Here is a 19,505-nt window from a genome sequence, read left to right as displayed (position 1 = left end):
AGTCCATTGGTTGCAGTATGATCGATGGCGGCGGATCCAAAAAAAATCCTAACAGTGTGTTTGGTAACCAGGATTTAGGAGATTTCATGAGATTTGGATTTCAAAATCCTAATTTTATTGTTTGGCAAGGTGATTCAAAAAAAAGTTCGGATTTGTTTAGAATTTTATAGGATTTCAATGAATATAACCAAATCCTATCAAATTTGATAAGATTTGATGGGATTTGGATTTTAAAAACATACAATTACTTTTTTTATCCAAATCTCATCAAATTTTATTTATGTTTAGATGATTTTTAAGGTTAGCTTAGTAAAATTTTAAAATTCCAAATTTGAACTTTTTTCTCTAGAACAAGAAAAAAATTTATAAATATCATTTTTAAATTTTAAACCAAACATATATTTGAATTTCCAATGCCAAATCCAAATCAAAATTCATATTATGAAAGAACCAAACACACTGTAGGACGCACATGAGTTAAGCTTGTACAAAATTTATTTATATAAAATAATATACATATCAATAGTTTTATATTTTAGTTATTATTTTTATAATCGAATTAATCTGTTTCACATGTAAAGATAAAACTTTCTTGTAGAATCTGAACCATCCATCACTTCACCTCCCTCTACGCACCAAAACACAATCTTAGTCGCCGAATTGTAAGACACGAATAACTAATTTTTTGGTTTTTGAAGAAATTATAGGGTAAACGTGGGAAGATGGATGAGAGAAATTGAGAAATGTTGGCCTGAAAACGACACTTGGTAGAAGTTTGTGATACAAAATAATCATTTTTCCCACTTTGTACAAAAGTCAAAAACTTGTATGAAACTATCTCACGAGTTGTATTTTGTGAGATAGATCTCTTATTTGGGTCATTCATGAAAAAGTATTACTTTTTATTGTGAATATAGGTATGATTGATATGTCTAGTACAAAAATGGAGATTGAGAAAAATAGGGGTATATTAGTCCTCCCACGTTAATATTAATTACTAAAATGATTTTTTTTCCTTAGGTTTCTTTTGTTGTCAAATAGTAAAGATATAGAATTCCATAATATTTACAAAAAAATTATAATGGCTAATCAAAATTAATCTGCATTCACTCACTTAGTAGAATAAATTCAAATACACGTCAAATTGAGATATCTATGGTGTTCATTTATATATTTATATTTATGTGTGTGTGTTTGATTTAACGAACACTATCATTGAGGTGGTGTTCATCAAATCTAATAGATATGTTAGGATCAGATATTTAGTTAGAGGAGGGTAAATAAACAATTTCAACAAATTCTAAAAATATTTATGTAGAGCTTAGCAACAATGAAATATAATTCTCGTCAGTTGAGTATCAAAAAGCTAGTAATTGGATATTACGCGGAATGAAACTCACTAACACAGTTTGAATACAATAAATGGCTTAAGTATGAAACAATTAGGATATGCAGAGTAATTGAAATATAATTTGCACAAATTTGTTTCTGGATATTCGAAGACTTGAATAACTCTTAATTCACCCTTCTTTCTCACGAAAGGATTTAACTAAAAAAACATTTGACAATTACAGCGGTTTGCAATTTTTCACTTCAGCGGGACTTACTACTATCTAACTGAAACTTTTAGTATCTCTCAAATTTAACACAAAATGATCAATAAGACTTCTTAATGTCCATTACAATGATTTCTCAATAAAATTTCTAAGTACAAATTGAACCCCAATTATCAAAATAAACAAATAAATGTGTGGTTGCTCTTATCAGTTGAGCCTTTGAAAAACTTGATATCATAAAATTACTTAGATAGTTTAGAATGTTACAGAATCGGAGAGAGGATCTTTTTTAAAAAAAACTGCTCGACTGATCTATCTATAGTCATTGTCTGCAATGATCGTCTTTTTAAAATATGATAGTCGTTTTTTTAATACAGACGTCGTTATGGCAAGTCATCGTCCTTTCTGACGAATCGTACACTTTGGGTAGTGCACTTGGACTCTAAAATTCAATGGACTGAACAAGCTGTTACGAGATTTTATCCAATAATCAACTAGGCTCCGCTATTCAAAGAATGTTCAACAGATGTTCAGATAATGTCCATTGATTAGACTGGCAGGTTCACTGAGGTAGACTGTTCTATCAGTTGTCCTTTGATCAGCTTAGCTTTTGTCAGTGAACACCATTTGCCATCGAATAGAATTCTATCAATTATGCTTAGACATCAGTTAGACTCTGATTATATACACATAAATGATCATTTTTCTTCATGAAATCAATTCTTCTAGGCTTTGTATCAATCCATTAGATTAATAACTTTGTTAATTTACCAAAACATAAATGCTCTAACAATTTTCTCCATTTTGGGGATTGAAAAAATACGTACTTGTTGTAGAAATACTGAATTGACTGAATAGATAAATAATTACAAACAAATTGTTGAGCAGGTAAATATACAGAAGCTTTTCTAGGCACTATCTTTTATAATAATCTTTGTGAGATCCAGAGTGATCGCTGCTAGAATTAGTCGGCTTCTCGGAAGATCAGTCGGATTTGGCGGTTCTCTTTTATGAGATCTACTTTTTTCTGGCTAGCACTTACTTCCTCCTTTTTTCAACACTGGTTGGGGTTTAAGGTGAGTAATCACTGCATCCAGTTGATTATTGAAACCATCAATCTTCTCAGTACGATTGGAATTCACCTCAGCAAGTTGTATATATTGTTGAGAATGAATGAATTCAATATTTTTTTGACATTATTTTGTAAAACACCAAAAAAAAGAGAAGTAATTGGAACGTTTTAAGTTTTGGTAATTGAACAGGGTTGCTGATTCTACGGATTATTACAGAACATAATCGACCTAAATTCAAGGAGGAAAACTGAATTTTTATAAGAATAAGTTTTCTAAGAAGCTTAACCGATTACAAAGACATGTCAAACCGATTCAAAGTTGACATGCAGCCCAACTCTCACTCTACTTAGTTTATCAGTCAGTCCAAATATATACATACCCTAAAGAATCGGTATAATAATTGATTAAGGATCACAGCTCAGCTGAAATAGCGGATGAATCTTTCCGTATCAACAGTCATTGAATCTTAACAGAATGTCAGGTTCGATTCACTATCAGAATATATTAGAAAGGACGATGATATGGAAACAACGACATCTGCTTTTGGAAATGGATACATCTTGAAAAGATTATTGTTGCATATTAAAGCAATAAATAGATCGATTGAATAAACTCTGAAGGTTACACAATTACACCATCTATTTTGGATTATAAAAAAACAAACTGATCTTTTCTGAAGAAGCTTTCTGTGACCCAAACTAAAATAGTCAGCGCACGTTGATAAATCATTATCTGATCATTTTGATTATCAAATGTGCGCTTAGAATTTCTCTGTGAAATATATGTAATTCATAGTAAGAAGTCTTACTGATCAAAGTGTTTAGATCGAAGTTTTACTAAAAATTTCAGTTATGCAGTATTAAGTCATACCGAAGTGAGTGATTTCAAATTACTTTTAATTACCAAAAAAAATTTAGTGCAAATCTTTCGTGAAGAAGAAGGGATGACGTAGGAATTTTGGAATCTGTGAACATCCAAAAACAATCTTGTGTTTATTTACTTTTCAGTCTACCAACCCTTTTACATTTCAAACGAACCCCAACTGATCTTCTTTATAAGACATTTGTTCAACCGGTTTCATTAAGCCTATTTTCACACAGTTCACACTGATTGACCTAATTTGAAATGACAAGGTTCTTATTTGATATTGATATGGAGTCAGTTATTTACAACTCAAACATGAAATTTCGAGCTTGTGTAGTGTACATTACATTACAAGCACCCTAGGTTTTTACATGTTTTTTTAACTCGTTTTTCAGAAGTGAAAAACTGATGCAAGGGGCCCCTAACCGGAATCTGCCGCGGATAAAATGTTTGCAGGAACTCTCAATATGCCACACACAAATTGTACATTGAAAGACCACCTGCTAGACATTCAATTCCTAGTATCGTATCTGTTATTTGAGAAAAGGGCACGGGCACGCACAAACTTTTAGTCTTGCCTTGCTTGGATGCCAGCCAACTCTCTTACATTTCGAACACGCTGGCGACGAAGATAAAGGCCAGCCAGATAAAAGATGAACGAGAGCGTGAAGGCAGAATAGTCAAACACATCTATGATATGTCGACGGCCTGCAGATGAGAGACCATTTAACTTCAGAAGCCACAGAAAAATAACTGATTGAATATAATTATTTTATAACATGAAGAATTAGTACTAAAAGGAGGATGTGAGCATTTTGATAACTCTTTCTTCCATGCGGCCATATAACAAATCCAAGATCAAAAGGCTGAACGTAGTTTTATAGAGGGAGTTCTCTATCAAATTCATCCTGTTTTATCCTTTAAGAGACGGACAATGCAGAAAAATCACACCATAGGCAAGAGTTCTCGAACAGGGTGCAACACCAGAACTTCCAAGAGGACACCAAACTATATCACCCAAGCACTAATTTAAATCGGGATTTGATATGATATATTCACCAACATTGGAAAATTTAAAACCAAAATTTTCGTAAGTATTTTTCTCAAGGCTTTTGTATTTTTACATATTCGTATGGGAGGTTCAGTCATCAATGAGCCTAAGAGATGAATCATGTAGTTTATTCTTGATGTTCAAGGTACTCCCCTCAGTTTCAGTCTGTGTTCTATTTTGTACCCAAACAGTATTTAAAATTTTTTAGACTTACTGGCGATCAAGGCCATCCAAGTCAGAGATCTTAAAAAACTCTATAACACTTTTTATAGCCTGGATACTAAGAGATGTTGACAGAATGCTTGTTATGATATGACATTGACTGCTGCGCACCTTTATTCTGAAAAAGTTTGCCAGGCTACAAGCCAATGTAAAACAAAGTATGATGAATCGTTTTCCTTCAAAAACAAAATGACATGGAATAAGAATAGAGGTACCTATATGTAGGAAATCAAAGGGACCAAATGAGTATACGATTCCGAGGAACATCTGCAATCATAAAATCCATGTATCTCTAAGAAAATGACATGTCCACTATATCAAGAGCAAAGTATAAAATATTGTCAGATACATGTTGCATACAATTGAGTCCACGGAAGCAGACATCATATGACAAAAACATAAGCAGCAGAAAAATGAAAAGAGTTAAATGACCACAACTTGAAAACTGTGAGAATGAGGCAGAAAACCTCCCAAATCCTTAAGAGTTAAAGATGCACCTCTCTCTCACATATTCACGAATCTGCCAGTATTTAAGAAAAGCAGAAAAAATTATCTTAAGAGTTAAAGATGCACCTTTCTCTCACATATTCACGAATTTGCCAGTATTTAAGAAAAGCAGAAAAAATTATATTGTAGTTGCTTCCGTACTTTCAAGTCGTTTCAGTTTAATGTTGCACAGTAGCCAAAAAAATCATCCAAATCTGACAAAAAATTTGAGATAAGTTCCCCCACAACTAAATTTCTTACAATAAATACTTGAATCCATTCAATGTGTGAGCCGTGAGGCACAATCAAACTTACAAATACCAAGGATGGACTTCACTTTCTAGAAAATTCCAACTAGATGATGCTACGGCTAACAGAATGTTGGAAGATAAATTCACGAAAAAATAGCCTTGAGTTGCATTTGAGATATTCAATTTTGCAGATTGAAAAAAAATTCTAACTAATGGAACAATAGGAGATAATAAATTATTTCAAATGAAAAATTGCAATTCAACACAATAAAACAGTGGAGAACTTAAAGAAAATACTAAGCGGTTAGATAAATGGAAATCAGAGTTTTTGCCCTCTCGTCTTTGAGTAATTTGGTGACTTAACTGCAATCAGTCGCAATTCATGGAGATGAAGACCAGGTCTGTCAGGATTCAACAAATCACGGAACATTCTCTTGATGTATAATGGAATAGCAGTCAGTTTCTGGAGAGAGAGAGAGCAATAATGCTTCAACCAGTAAGTTCGTGGAATGGGAGAAGGTAAAACACACCCAAAAAAAGCTCCGACTGTCTCAATAACAAAAAGAAAAAATCCCTCCAAATTTTGGTTGGTAGAACACATCCTAATCACTTTCTAAAATTATGTCATTCAACATCAGCAATTTGTTTACCAGTAAAGTAAATCCTTTCCAGCTCAATACTTGGTCGCTAGCATGAAAAATTTACAGATGGCATAATTTTATTCTTAGAGAGCTTGACATGCTAAAAATTACAGCAATCAAACCAGGAAGCGATAAGGAACGTTGGTTGATACTTTTTAATTCTCCACCTCTTGTACTATGTTAACATCCTTGCTTATGATTCCCATGATACTATTCTAATAAAAAATTTATCCACACTCAGTAACTGAATTTTTAAAAGAATCAACGCACCAGAACAATTCCTGAAATGCCTCCCACAAACAACCGATTATAGTCACCAACATCCTTCAAAACCTTTCTGACTTCTGCTTCAGTTCTACAATACAATGAGGCCTCAGGCATCAGCTTAGATATATGCTGAGAGCACATGGGACACTTGCATTGTAGCAATGCAGAACTAAAGTTCCAATACTGCAAAATACAACCTCCTGCAAAGGACAAACAGATATTTAAAAAATATTTCCAGGCAAAGAAGCAAAATAATGATTCCAGAAGAAAAATATTGATAAGGCACAAAACAACCATTTTAGATGCACTTTACAACAGTTCTCTTAATCAGCAATAAAGGTTAAGTGAGAGTACGTCAGTACATAAAAATAAATAACACAACTTTGATTAATAGGTATTTATTAAATGAACCATTTGATGGCTAGTACCTCAAATTTTAAAACCCATGAGCTTTGCAAGTTCAGGCATAAATCAGAAACATCACAAATGTGAAAAATCACCAAAAAAATCCTTATTAACAATTAAGAACGCTAAAAATCCAGCAGAAGTTCCTGTACTTGTCCATGGGGTGTCTATGTCGCCGAAATAGAACAAGGGAAAAATGGAGAAACAGTTTGTGCCCCAAATATTATATATACGACAGAAAAGAGCTCTTCACCTTAAGAATACCCGAGATTATACTACTAAATCTATACAAAGCTAGCAGGTTTTCCGTGTGTGTAATAACATTTCTCCTAACACTTCGTACAAGTAGTATTTTCCACGTGCATAAAAGGTTTTACACGATAATATCATTTATTTTCCAAACTCAAAAATTGGACCAACAATGAGCAAAACAAGGAAGCTGTCCAAAGCATGGTTCGCCGGAACGGTTGCGGTGCTTGGAACGGCAACTACCGTTCCAGTTCCAATGTTATGTTGCGGAACGGTTGCGGAACGGTTGTATAAAAAAATTAATAAATTCAAAAAATTGGTAAAAAAAATTAAAATATAAATTACATCATACTAAAAAATAAAATATATGAAGTTATTACAAATTAATCTCTCAATACAAAACTATTTTACAATAATAGCACAATAAGAAATACACACTAAAAATTATAACATACCAAAGCTAATACCATGAAGAGTGACGCGGAGGAGCGAGATTATTGTTATATTCTTCATCAATATCTCGTAGATTAAATTGATTTCGAACATTTGGATATTGACGTGATTGTCCATATGCGCGCCACATTCTGCCGTAAAACTCATTTTTAACTTCCGAATTAGCAAAAGTGGTCAACATGAAAGTTGTAACCCTATGTGTTTTCTTTCATCTCCAATTGATCTCATGTCATTTGAAGGTCTGATTAAAAAGTTATGCTCATTTTCCTAACATGTGTCAGTGCAAGAACAATGATACACACGACACACTTCGGGCCACTTTTGGCTCGTCTTCCCTAATGATTTGAACAAAACTCAAAACATGAAAGTTATAGCCTTATATCTTATCTTTCTAATGGAAGTGGCCTCACAACAATTGGATCAATATACAAGACATTATACTATAAACCACAACTACTGCCACATTTTTCATACTGTTTATGCACTTCCATTTCCTATTTGGCTCAAGATCAACTTTCTATTCTACACATTCATTTTCATAATCATCAACGACTATGAAATATAATACTAATAACATAACCATTCTATTACCATACACCGTAATGAACCATGAATATCTCATAACCATATTTTTTAAATACCAAAACCGTTCCGTTCCGCCCGTTCCGTTCCGCTTTCCCGTTAAATCGCCGATAAAACGTCGAAGAACAGCGCTACAACACAATCACCGATTTGCCCTGGAACTTTGGAACGGTTGTCACCGTTCCCGTTCCGTTCCGGCCGCATAACGGCCGTTCCAGCGAACCATGGTCCAAAGCGTATACAAAAGTGAAAGATTGCAAAAGTTCCGTTTCCAATCTCGTGAAGATACAATTTTCAGATGAATCACCATAAACCCCAACATAAATCTCCGAATTCCACCCCGCATCGTCAAGTCAAAACACAAAAATTAAGGCATTCAGTAAAAACATTTTCCTAAAAGAACCTCACCACAGAACCAATGGCCACAAGGAGCGCGGCAAGGAACATCAAAGCTCCCAAAGCAAATAGGGCAGACGTCATCAGAAGGTGGACTTCCCATCAATGCCCTCTTGTTTCTCCCTACCTCATCAGAACACGCCGTGCAGTCGCCGTCTGCTTTCGCAGAAACCGTCTCTCTCCTACTTGACGCCGCCGTCTCCACGGCGGTCGGTTTTCCTTCTCCTCCATCGGCAGCTCCATTCGGGTTCGGGTTTCGTGTTCTACGAAGCAAACGGGTCAACGATTCCATACAGTAAACTAGACAAAGAAGTGCAGCTGGCGTACGTTGCGGAGAAAAACATTGCTTTATATATTTTTTTATATTAAAAACCTTAATTAAAATAAATAGCTAAGCTGATGTGTTTGCAACTTCTGCTTTTTGAGTTTGTTTACTTACTATAATATATATATATATATATATGAAGATATTATTTAATACATTTCATTAAATTTTATCCTTATCCATGGATTTTTTAAAGTAAGTTGTGATAAGTGTTGGGATAAACAAATGATACATTTATTTACTTCATAAAATGTGTTTTTGGATGAATACCATTGAAGGGCTTTTTTGAATTTATAAATCATAGTATCTCTTAACTTTTTTAATTTCCATGCTAAAAATATTATTTTTCAATGTAGATATAGATCAAATCAAATCTCCAATCCGATGCGACCCAAGAAAAATATTATATGTAAGACGTTATCTCAATAAACATATTTTTCTGTATTTCACAAGATGTTTTCTGAATAATTATTGCTGCTTACTAGAAATATAGAGTTCAGTTCCATTAGGTGAAACTAGCCCGAATGCAGATCTTGAATTTATCCTAAGCCTGAAATCATAAAGGAGACCATTAAAAGGGGCCGTGAAGGTATCCCGACGTAGCCTCTCCGACGCTTAAGTCAGATACTGAAGAAAAATATGAGAGATGAGCTAATGATACTGCTGAAAGTCAATATAGTGAATGTCTAATTAGATCTCAAACCTGGTATATGAAGATACCTGAGATCCATCATGAGCCTTTTACCTTGGCTAGGGATGAGTCGATCATCCAAAATCCGATTTTGGCCTGATCTTGATGGACCCATTCATAGAGTATCAATCATGTTTCGGTCTGAACAAAGCCAATTAATTAACTGAGTATAAGTTATGACATTCACAAAATACAGCGAATTGGTTTCTAGTTTCCAAGAATTGGTCTAAATAAATCCAAAATATCGTGAAATTGACAAGCCATTGCACATGATTGTAAAATTCGTTTTCTTTCTGTTTTTTTTTTTTCTTGGAAGGATTATAAAAATTCTTTTTCTACTTTTCACGAATTGGTTTCAATAAAGCCAATTCATGTATTTTCTTACCCTTTTCTGAATAAAGCTTATTGGGTCCCCGTTAATATTTTAAGTAAGTTGTAATAGAAATTGAGATGGAAAAATTGTTTAAAAAGGGTATTTTAGGATTTTAAAATTATGGAAGGCTATATTGCAAACTATTTGATAGACAAGGCTATTTTTCAAAAATAGTGGGCTACAATCCTTAAATTCTCTTAAATAAATATTTGAATGTGTTCACAATGTACGCTATTCTATTTCTAAAATTCCAATAATCCGATTCGTGGTACTAAATTTCTTCTACGTTGTGGTTTTTAGTCCTCGATAACTCATATGTATTTGTTCGTGAATATCGTGGTTTTCAGTCCTCGATAACTCATATGTTCTTGTTCGTAAATATCTTTTCTTTTTTGATACTCACGGGAAATTCAGGGTCCGATTCCAGCAAGGGTCACTAGTCCAGACGCAGGTTTTGAAATTACCCTGAGCCTGAAATCACAATGATACCCCAGGGATGAACCTTTCAAGATCCGGCCCAAACTCCCGGCCCATCTCTGAGGCCCACAGGTGACTGGCCCATGACAAGCCCAGGTATTCTCCTATAAATACCAGGTTTGAGCGTATGATAATTCATTCACTATATTGTTTTCAGCAGCGCCCTTAGCTGCTCCCCCCATATATCCTCAGTCTCTGACTTGAGCGTCGGAGGGGCTACACCGGGACACCCTCCTGGCTCCCTCCTAACGGTCTTATTTGTGATTTCAGGCCCAGGGTAATTTTGAAGCCCGTGTCTGGATTAGTGACGCTTGCGTGGATCGGACCCTAAATTTCCCGTGAGTATCACACAAAGAAGACCGTTAGGAGGGGGCCAGGAGAGTGTCCTGGCGTAGCCCCTCCGACGCTCAAGTCAGTGACTGAGGATGTATGGGGGGAGCAGCTAAGGGTGCTGCTGAAAACAATATATTGAATGAAATATCGTACGCTCAAACCTGGTATTTATAGGAGAATATCTGGGCTTGTCATGGGCCCTTCACCTGTGGGCTACCTGTGGGCCTTAGATAGGGGCCGGGGGTTTGGGCCAGATCTTGATGGGCTCATCCATGGGGTATCACCAGTCTCCCCCTCCCGAGTCGAACTGAATCGTAGGTTCAAAGTTCGATTAATGGTGTTGTCCTTGGTTCATCGGCGATGAGGATGTATCGTACCAGAAAAAATTAATTTCGTCTGCCGTCCTCCAGTCTCCAAAGATTTGGAAGCAAATCTAATCATAATCCTGCTCTGAAAGGAAAAGATATCAAATCAAATCACAATCTTGATAAGATTTGTGCTCCCTCTATAAATATAGGCTCCTTCCCCACTTCATTCTCGCTTCACCCCTACATAATTTTTCAATCACGCTCACGCCCTGCTCACGCAACCCATCACCACACTCGGCCAGACGCCCATCACTCCAGCGCGCGCCCACCCTCTTCGACGGCTCACGCTCGGGCCACCGCCCAACTCCCTGCCTAGCCAACGCCTCGCCTCGCCACCTTGCCTCTACCCCGTCCGCCCGAGCGCCCGAGCGCCACGCTCGCCTAGCCAACGCCCAGCCCCGAGTTCGCCTCCTTCCAAACTCGCCCCGAGTTCGCCTCCTTCCAAGCTCGCCCCTCGTCGAGCTACACGCTCGCCCTGCCGAGGCGCTCACCCGGCGTGCATCTGCTCTTGCGCACATCCCTCGCCTGAGTGCCCTACCGAAGTGCTCGCCCCCTCGCGCATCACGCTCGCCCTGCTGCCCGAGCGTCTCGCTCGCTCCTGTCACGCTCGCCCGAGCGCCTCGCCCCTTCCGTGCACATACCCTGCCACGAGCTCGCCCCACCGTGCCACGCTCGCCCCGCCGTGCCACACTCGCCCCTGCCACGAGCTCGCTCTTGCCACGAGCTCGCCCTGCCGTGCCACGCTCGCCCCTGCCCCGAGCTCGCCCCGCCGTGCCATGCTCGCTCGAGCGCCGAGCGTCCCACGCTCGCCCAGCACCCGAGCACCCGCTCGCCCCTCGCCTGCCGCTCTCGCCCTCTCCAGCCGAGCGTCTGCCTGCCGCGCGCCCGAGCATCACACGCTCGCCCATCACCCGAGCACCAGCTCGCCCCGCACCCGAGCACCAGATCGCCCCTCGCCCTTGCACGCCAGCCCTCACGCGCCGTAACGCACCTTGCTCGGCCATTCTTGCGATTCTATTGCTTTGAGTATTTTCCCCTGCCTCATCCGGGTCAGTTCTCTCCTCTTCCTGTTTGATTATCCTTAGCACTTATGTCTTCTTCCGATTCCGATTCTAGTTCTTCGAGTGGTTCTGAGGGGTTTAGCGAGTCTAGCGAGTCCAGCAGGTCTAGCAGGTCCAGCGAGTCTAGCCAGAGTAAGATTTCCCTAGCCGATCCTGATTTTACCATTGATCCTCCTGAGGAGGAAGTCACCACTCATAGTCGTCCGGGTAAGGAAGTTCGTCACGTGACCCAACAGATGAACATATCTAACGCAGACAACTTGTGGTATGGTCATTTGTCATCCCACATCCCTTCCGGTAGCGAGCCAAAACTTAGAACTTTATGGCACATTCCTTCCTCCCACCAGATTATCATTCCTAGCCCAAAGGACCGGCCCTATCTAGCCCCTAAGGGCTATTATACCTTCTTTCAGCATCACTTTGATGCAGGTCTCCGTTTCCCTTTGTGCGATTTCTTCCAAGAATTAAGCAAGTACTACCAGGTGCATTTAGGTTTACTCACGCCCAATGCTTTCCGTTTGATAAGCTGTTTCGCTGTGTTATTCAGAGCTTTAGGCCTCCTTTTGAATTGCACCACTTTTTCCTACTTCTTAGTTTTGTCCAGGTCAAAAGATGGACCTTTCTATGTAACCTCCCGGTCTAGCCACAAACTGTTCGATGGGGCCCCCAGTCATGTGAAGGACTGGAAAAAATACTTCTTCTTTGTACAGCCACCCAAAGAATTGACTTGCTTTACCGATGGGTACCCTGTCTTCACTAAACCCAAACTTTTCAAGAGTTACAAGAAAGATGAGGAGTACCTACAGATAATGAGTGTACTAGGAGATCGATGCTTTAACATTCCCAAACTTCTATATGAGGATCTCCTATGTCATGCCGGGTTAAGTCCCGTTAAAATTAAGCTGAAGGAGAATGCTGGTAGATATTCTCATCTGTCCATACTTCTTGTTTTTCTTTTATTTATTATGTTACTTGATAACATTCTCATTTGGTTCCTTGTCTCTGCTTGCAGGTACTAGAGTCATGAACGCCCTATTTCTCCGTGAACTTTCCAAGACAAAGGCCGGGGGTTCTTCATCAGCTTCCCAGAAATCCATTACCCCGGCAGTCATGATGGGCCCAAAGGGAGATTGTTCTGCTGCTGAGAAAAAGAAAACAGGTTCCTGTTCTACTACCGCGAAGAAGCCTGCTAGCTCCCCTAGCTCCCCTACTGCTGCGAAGAAGAAGAAGGCAGGCTCCTCCTCCTCCGCCTCAGAGCGAGCCTCCTCGCCACCTCCTCGCGCCAAGTCCCCTCCTCCGTCTGGTAAGCAAAATGCATCCACTGATCTTAGCCCGTCAGCCCCTCAGCATGGCAAGCGTAAGATTTCTGAGATTTCTGTCGTATCGGTCTCTTCTCCAGAGGGGTCCGAGCCCGATGAGGGGCCTCCCCTCGCATCGGCGGTGCATCCTCTATACACTTCGGATTCGGCCATCGTGGGGCGGGGTCCTACTCCTCTAGCTCAGAAGATAATGTATCAGCTTCCTTCCGATGCCGATGCAGCGTTCATGGGTTCACTGGGGTGGTCAGACCTCCTCCGCCAGACATGCAGCAGTGTCTTCGAGGTATACTTCTCCTTATAACCTTTAGATTGATGTTTAATATACATTTGATCTTCTTATCGTCTTTTCACCCTTGTCTACTTATGCAGGGCATGATGTACGTCGGGGAGTTGGCTGAGCGCGCTCACGCCGCTCGATCTGACTCTTGTCAAGAATTACGCGAGGTTCAGGCTCTCCGCGAACAGCTCCAGGCTACTATTGATGAGATGAAAGTGTCGCATGCCAAGGAGCTTTCGGAGTCCCAAGCTCAATTGTCGGAGTCCCAAGCTCAATTGTCGGAGTCCCAGATCCAGTGCGGCGAGCTCTCAAAACAGAAGCAGGAGTCTCAGCGGCTGATAGAGGATCAAGCTAAAGAGATCAAGAAGCTGAAGAAAGAATTAAAGAACTCACAGGCTGAGCTTAAAGACGCCAAGGCACGACATGTTGCAGAAGCCTCCTCCTTCAAAGAGGAATTTCTCAAATCCGAAGAATTTGTCGAGATCTGTGGCCCGAAAGCTTTTTATTACCTGGGGGTGGGTTTCGAGGGTGCAGTCGGCCTTTTCCATGCTCAGGGCTATCCTCCGCCAGGCGCCCCTACTGACTTTATTGACTTCGAGGGCTTCATATCGAGTCTCCCCCCCGATTCCTAGATTGAGCCCCTTTATTTATGTTATTTTCTGCATTGTTTTATTTTCCATAGGATTATGCGACTTTTGGGACATTTACATTTGGTTATTTCCTTTTGCGCACTTTTGACATGTACGAACTCGTTTTATTTATGCAACCTTGAGTATTTTGCATTTGAATTTACTGCTTCTCACGAGTTTGTCTCTGATACTATTAACCTGTTAGGGCAAATAAAATCATCACCCTCTAACTCCTCTGCTAGATCATACCTTAGCAGGAAAATAAAAATCAACCACCTTCTCCCTGCTAACTCCTCTGCTCGGTGACAGGAAAATAGAAATTCACCATCTCCACCCTCTAACCTCTCTGCTAGGCGATGCCTTAGCAGGAAAATAGAAATCAACACCATCACCCTCTAACTCCTCTACTAGGTGACACCTTAGCAGGAAAATAGAAATCAACACCATCACCCTCTAATTCCTCTGCTAGGTCATACCTTAGCCGGAAAATAAAAATCAACCACCTCCCCCCTCTAACTCCTCTGCTAGGTGACACCTTAGCAGGAAAATAGAAATTCACCATCTCCACCCTCTAACTCCTCTGCTAGGTGACACCTTAGCAGGAAAATAGAAATCAACACCATCACCTTCTAACTCCTCTGCTAGGTGACACCTTAGCAGGAAAATAAAAATCAACACCATCTCCACCCTCTAACTCCTCTGCTAGGTCACACCTTAGCAGGAAAATAGAAATCAACACCATCACCCTCTAACTCCTCTGCTAGGTGACACCTTAGCAGGAAAATAGAAATGTACCACCTCCACCCTCTGCTCCTCTACTAGGCGACACCTTAGCAGGAAAATAGAAATGTACCACCTCCACCCTCTGCTCCTCTACTAGGCGATGCCTTAGTAGGAAAATAGAAATTTTTTCTTCCTCACTCTGCTCCTCTACTAGGCGATGCTTTAGTAGGAAAATAAAATTTTTCACGTTGCTCCTCTACTAAGCGATGCCTTCGTAGGAAAATAAAATTTTTCACGCTGCTCCTCTACTAGGCGATACCTTAGTAGGAAAATAAAATAATGTTATCACTCTCACGATACCACAGCATTCATGAACTAAAAGGAAGAACTTGATTTTATTGAATTCCGATGGATTACACAAGAAAATTCAGGAAATAAAATACATCAATGACAGAATCAAGAATAATACTTCCTAAGGTGATAAGCATTCCAAGGCCTCTTCAAAGCTTTGCCTTGCGCATTCTCTAAGTAATAGGCTCCAGAGCTCAACCTCTCGACCACCTTGAAGGGACCCTCCCACTTTGGGTCCAATTTTCCCCTCTGCTCTTCTGGCACCTTCCTCAGGACCAAATCACCCACCTGAAAGTTTTTTTGCACGACTCTCCGATTATAAGACTGTGCAATACGGTTCTTATAAGCTTCCAATTGAATGCTGGCAGCCTCCTTCTTTCCTTCCAAAAGATCAAGGTCAGTAGCGCGTCTCGCCCCATTGTCCTCATCATAAAACATCACCCTTGCCGATTCCAACCCGATCTCAGCCGGGAGCACTGCTTCATTACCGTAGAACAAACTGAAAGGAGTTTCTTTGGTTCCCTCTCTCGGAGTGGTTTGATATGCCCATAAGACACTTGGTAGCTCATCCACCCAATTGCCTTTGGCCTTGCCCAGTCGAACTTTCAGACCCTGTACCAGCGTCCGATTAGTCACCTCCACCTGGCCATTACTTTGCGGGTAAGCTACAGAGGTAAAGACTTGTTGGATCTTCATCTCTTTACACCAAGCTTCGATTTTGGCCCCTTGGAACTGTCTCCCATTATCGGATATCAGCCTCCTAGGTACCCCGTACCTGCATACTATACTCTTCCACAAGAATTTCAGGACGTCGTTCTCAGTGATTCTGGCCAAAGGCTCTGCTTCCACCCACTTTGAAAAATAATCAACTGCTACCAGTAGGAATTTCTTTTGAGCTGGAGCTATAGGAAACGGTCCCACAATATCCATTCCCCACTGGTCAAAGGGACATGCGGCCATGACAGCTTTCATCATCGCGGCCGGCCGGTGATTCAAACGCGCATGACGTTGACAACTATCACAAGACATCACTAACTTTTGAGCATCATGCAGCACTGAGGGCCAAGAATAACCGGCTGAGCAGCACCTTCCTCGCCAAGGCATATGCCCCCAAGTGATTTCCACAACATCCCTCATGAACTTCTCGGAGCACATAATCAGCCTCTTGGTAACTCAAACACCGAAGAAGCGGCCCTGCAAAAGATGTTCTAAACAACACTTCCCCAATCATTACATAACGCGAGCATTTCATCTTCAACTTACGAACTTCACGAGGGTTATCAGGAAGCTTTCCCTCTTTCAGGTAATCAATTATGTCAGTCCTCCAATCCTCTTCTCCATGCTCAACTGCAGGTGAACTCGTGTGAGGTGTGAGCTCAACCTGAAATACCACATCTCTAGTCTTCCAACTTCCCATCGTTCCAGCCATTTTGGCTAGAGTGTCTGCCTTTTCATTTTCTTTCCTGGGAATCTGTTCAAATGTAATCTCTGTGAATTTCTCTCTAATTCTGTCCACTTCTCGAGCATACTCCATAAGCTTCTCATCTTTCACATCATACATCCCCTTCATCTGTTGCGCTACCAACTGTGAGTCAGAAAAAATAAGTACCCGGATAGCTCCCACATTTATGGCTGCTCGAAGTCCTGCCAACACAGCCTTATACTCTGCCTCATTATTGGATGCTCGAAAGTCCAACCTTACAGCCAACTTCACTTCTTCCCCAGCTGGTGAAATCAGTACTACTCCCACCCCACTTCCGTCCTTCGACGAGGAACCATCCACATACACCTTCCAAGGGTCCTCATTCTCCTGATGTACAGTCTCAGCCAGAAAATCGGCTAACGCTTGTGCTTTAATAGCTGTTCTCGGCTCATACTGGATGTCATATTCTCCCAACTCCGTAGTCCACTTAACCAGGCGGCCGGACATATCAGAATGAGTGAGAATTCTGCCTAATGGACTGTTAGTGAGCACCACAATCGGATGAGATAAGAAGTAAGGCCTCAAGCGTCTGGCTGTCATTACCAACGCCAAAGCCAATTTTTCCAACCCCGAGTATCGGATCTCTGCCCCCTTGAGTGCATGCGAAACATAGTACACCGGCTGTTGAACTGATCCATCAAGCTTGACAAGGACCGAACTCACGGCCCCTTCAGTGGCAGATAAATATACCCACAAAGGCTCCCCTGCTGCTGGTTTGGCTAGAACAGGAAGCTCGACAAGGTACTCCTTCGGTTCTGTGAAAGCCTTCTCGCAATCCGGCCCCCACTCAAATTTTTTCGCCTTTCGCAGGGTCTGGAAAAAAGGTAAACTTCTATGGGCGGATCTCGAGATAAAACGTGCCAGCGCAGCAATCCTCCCCGCCAACTGCTGAACATCTTTGGGCCCCTGAGGAGAGACCATATTTTGGATAGCTTGAACTTTCTCAGGGTTAGCCTCAATTCCCCTCTCCGTCACCATATAACCGAGAAACTTCCCATTCTTCACCCCAAATATACACTTCTGAGGGTTCAACTTCAGCCCATAGGACCTAAGGGTGGAAAAGTTCTCCACTAAGTCAGGTATGAGCAGGGCTGAATCCTTAGACTTTACCATGATGTCATCCATATACACTTCCACATTCCTCCCCACCTGCTTAGAAAAGACTTTATCCATCAACCGCTGATACGTGGCTCCGGCATTTTTTAGTCCGAAGGGCATGACCACGTAACGGAAAGTTCCTTCAGAGGTGATGAAACTTACTTTATCTTGATCCTCCACGGTCAAGGGGATTTGATGGTACCCCTGATAAGCGTCCAGCATGCACAAATACTGGTGTCGGGCTGTGGAGTCCACCAGCTGATCTATCCGCGGCAAGGGATAACAATATTTAGGACATACCTTGTTGAGATCTTTGAAGTCCACACACATCCTCCATTTTCCTGAACTTTTCGGAACAAGAACGACATTCGAGAGCCAAGTAGGAAATTGTACCTCTCGAATGTGCCCAGCACTGAGCAACTCTCCCACCTCCTTTTTTATAACTATATCTTTCTCGGGCCCGAAGTGTCTTTTCTTCTGCTTCACGGGACGAGAATTCGGCAAGATGTTTAACCGATGTTCTGCTACATCTGAACTCGTCCATGTGAGCTCTTGGGCTGACCAAGCGAACCTGTTGAGATTAGCTTGTAAACAAGTAATAAGTTTTTCCCTTACCTTTGGGTCAAGGTCAGGGGCTATTCTTAGAGTTTTCTTGTCAGGCCCAAATGTCACGATCTCCGGCTTCTCATCCATCACCTCATGAACCTCTCTCCTTACCACGGGCAACCCGCTTCGCCCCTTCTAATCATATTGACCTCCACACGTGCCCTCTTCCCCTCTTCTTTCACTATCCCCTCATAACACCGACGAGCGACTTTCTGGTCCCCACGTAAGACTCCAACCTCCCTCCCCACAGGAAACTTCAACTTCTGATGATACGTGGACGCTACAGCCCTGAAATCCTTTAGGGCTGGTCGCCCCAGAATTCCATTGTAAGCGGATGGGGTGTCCACCACAGTAAATGTCGTCATCTTGGTCACCCGCCGAGGCTCATGCCCCAAAGATAAAGGAAGGACAATTTGACCCAGCGGCGGGATGGCATGTCCTGCGAACCCATATAGAGGAGTGGAGATTGGCTCAAACTCAAATCCTTCCACCTTCATCTGATCCAGAGTACTCTTGAACAGGATATTAACAGAGCTTCCATTATCAATAAAGGTTCGTGCCACATCATAATTGGCAACGGTGGTCGTCACCACCAAGGCATCGTTATGAGGAGCCACAATGCCTCGGAGATCCTCTGGCCCAAAACTGATGACAGGATCATGGGGTAAGTTCGCACTCCTCGATATTTCAAAATTCTCCAACCTCCTCCCATGCACCTTCCGCGCTCGCCCGGAATCCCCATCAGTAGCACCCCCCGAGATCATATGAATCATTCCTCTCGTCGGGTGATTATCCTCATTCGTTCTCCTCCTCGGTTCAGCGGGCTCCCGAGGGACATCCTGACCTCGACCCTCTCTCCTCGGCTCTTCGATCCTCGGATGTATCCATGGAGGGC

General features: G+C 41.3%; 1 protein-coding gene and 1 long non-coding RNA gene across 4 annotated transcripts; one reads left to right on the top strand and one right to left on the bottom strand.

Moving 5' to 3' along the window:
- The first annotated feature begins 3,709 nt into the window (after positions 1-3,709).
- Positions 3,710-4,145, top strand: LOC142518518 (uncharacterized). The gene is made up of 2 exons (XR_012813563.1): positions 3,710-3,941; positions 3,989-4,145. It is a non-coding gene; the product is annotated as an uncharacterized LOC142518518 (long non-coding RNA).
- On the bottom strand, positions 4,035-8,843 carry LOC142518517 (uncharacterized). Of its 3 annotated transcripts, XR_012813562.1 has the most exons (6): positions 8,509-8,842; positions 6,415-6,611; positions 5,868-5,966; positions 4,982-5,033; positions 4,759-4,902; positions 4,035-4,201 (listed from the first exon to the last, which is right to left on the bottom strand). XR_012813562.1 is itself a non-coding variant. In XM_075621301.1 (5 exons), exons 1-5 carry the CDS (start codon positions 8,786-8,788, stop codon positions 4,062-4,064), a joined length of 768 nt encoding a protein of 255 aa, XP_075477416.1. In that variant the 5' UTR covers positions 8,789-8,841; the 3' UTR covers positions 4,035-4,061. The 3 variants fall into 3 exon arrangements, 2 of the variants coding, with proteins under 2 accessions (XP_075477416.1, XP_075477417.1); XM_075621301.1 differs by lacking the exon at positions 4,759-4,902 and having other exon boundaries at positions 8,509-8,841; XM_075621302.1 differs by lacking the exons at positions 4,759-4,902; positions 5,868-5,966 and having other exon boundaries at positions 8,509-8,843.
- Between the last annotated feature and the right edge of the window lie 10,662 nt (positions 8,844-19,505).

This window comes from Primulina tabacum, chromosome 11 (genome assembly GCF_025594145.1).
Source record: "Primulina tabacum isolate GXHZ01 chromosome 11, ASM2559414v2, whole genome shotgun sequence".
NCBI lineage: Eukaryota > Viridiplantae > Streptophyta > Magnoliopsida > Lamiales > Gesneriaceae > Primulina > Primulina tabacum.
Note: the sequence above shows the minus strand (reverse complement) of the source record. Positions and strands in the feature narration are given on the sequence as shown.

Coding starts and splice junctions, on each gene's coding strand:
- LOC142518517 (XM_075621301.1), bottom strand. CDS start 8,788: ATGGAATCGTTGACCCGTTTGCTTCGTAGAACACGAAACCCGAACCCG. Junction 5,034..5,867: donor ATGAATTGCGACTGATTGCA/GTTAAGTCACCA, acceptor TTATGATTGCAG/ATGTTCCTCGGAATCGTATA. Junction 4,202..4,981: donor CTTTGATTTCCTACATATAG/GTACCTCTATTC, acceptor TCTCATCTGCAG/GCCGTCGACATATCATAGAT.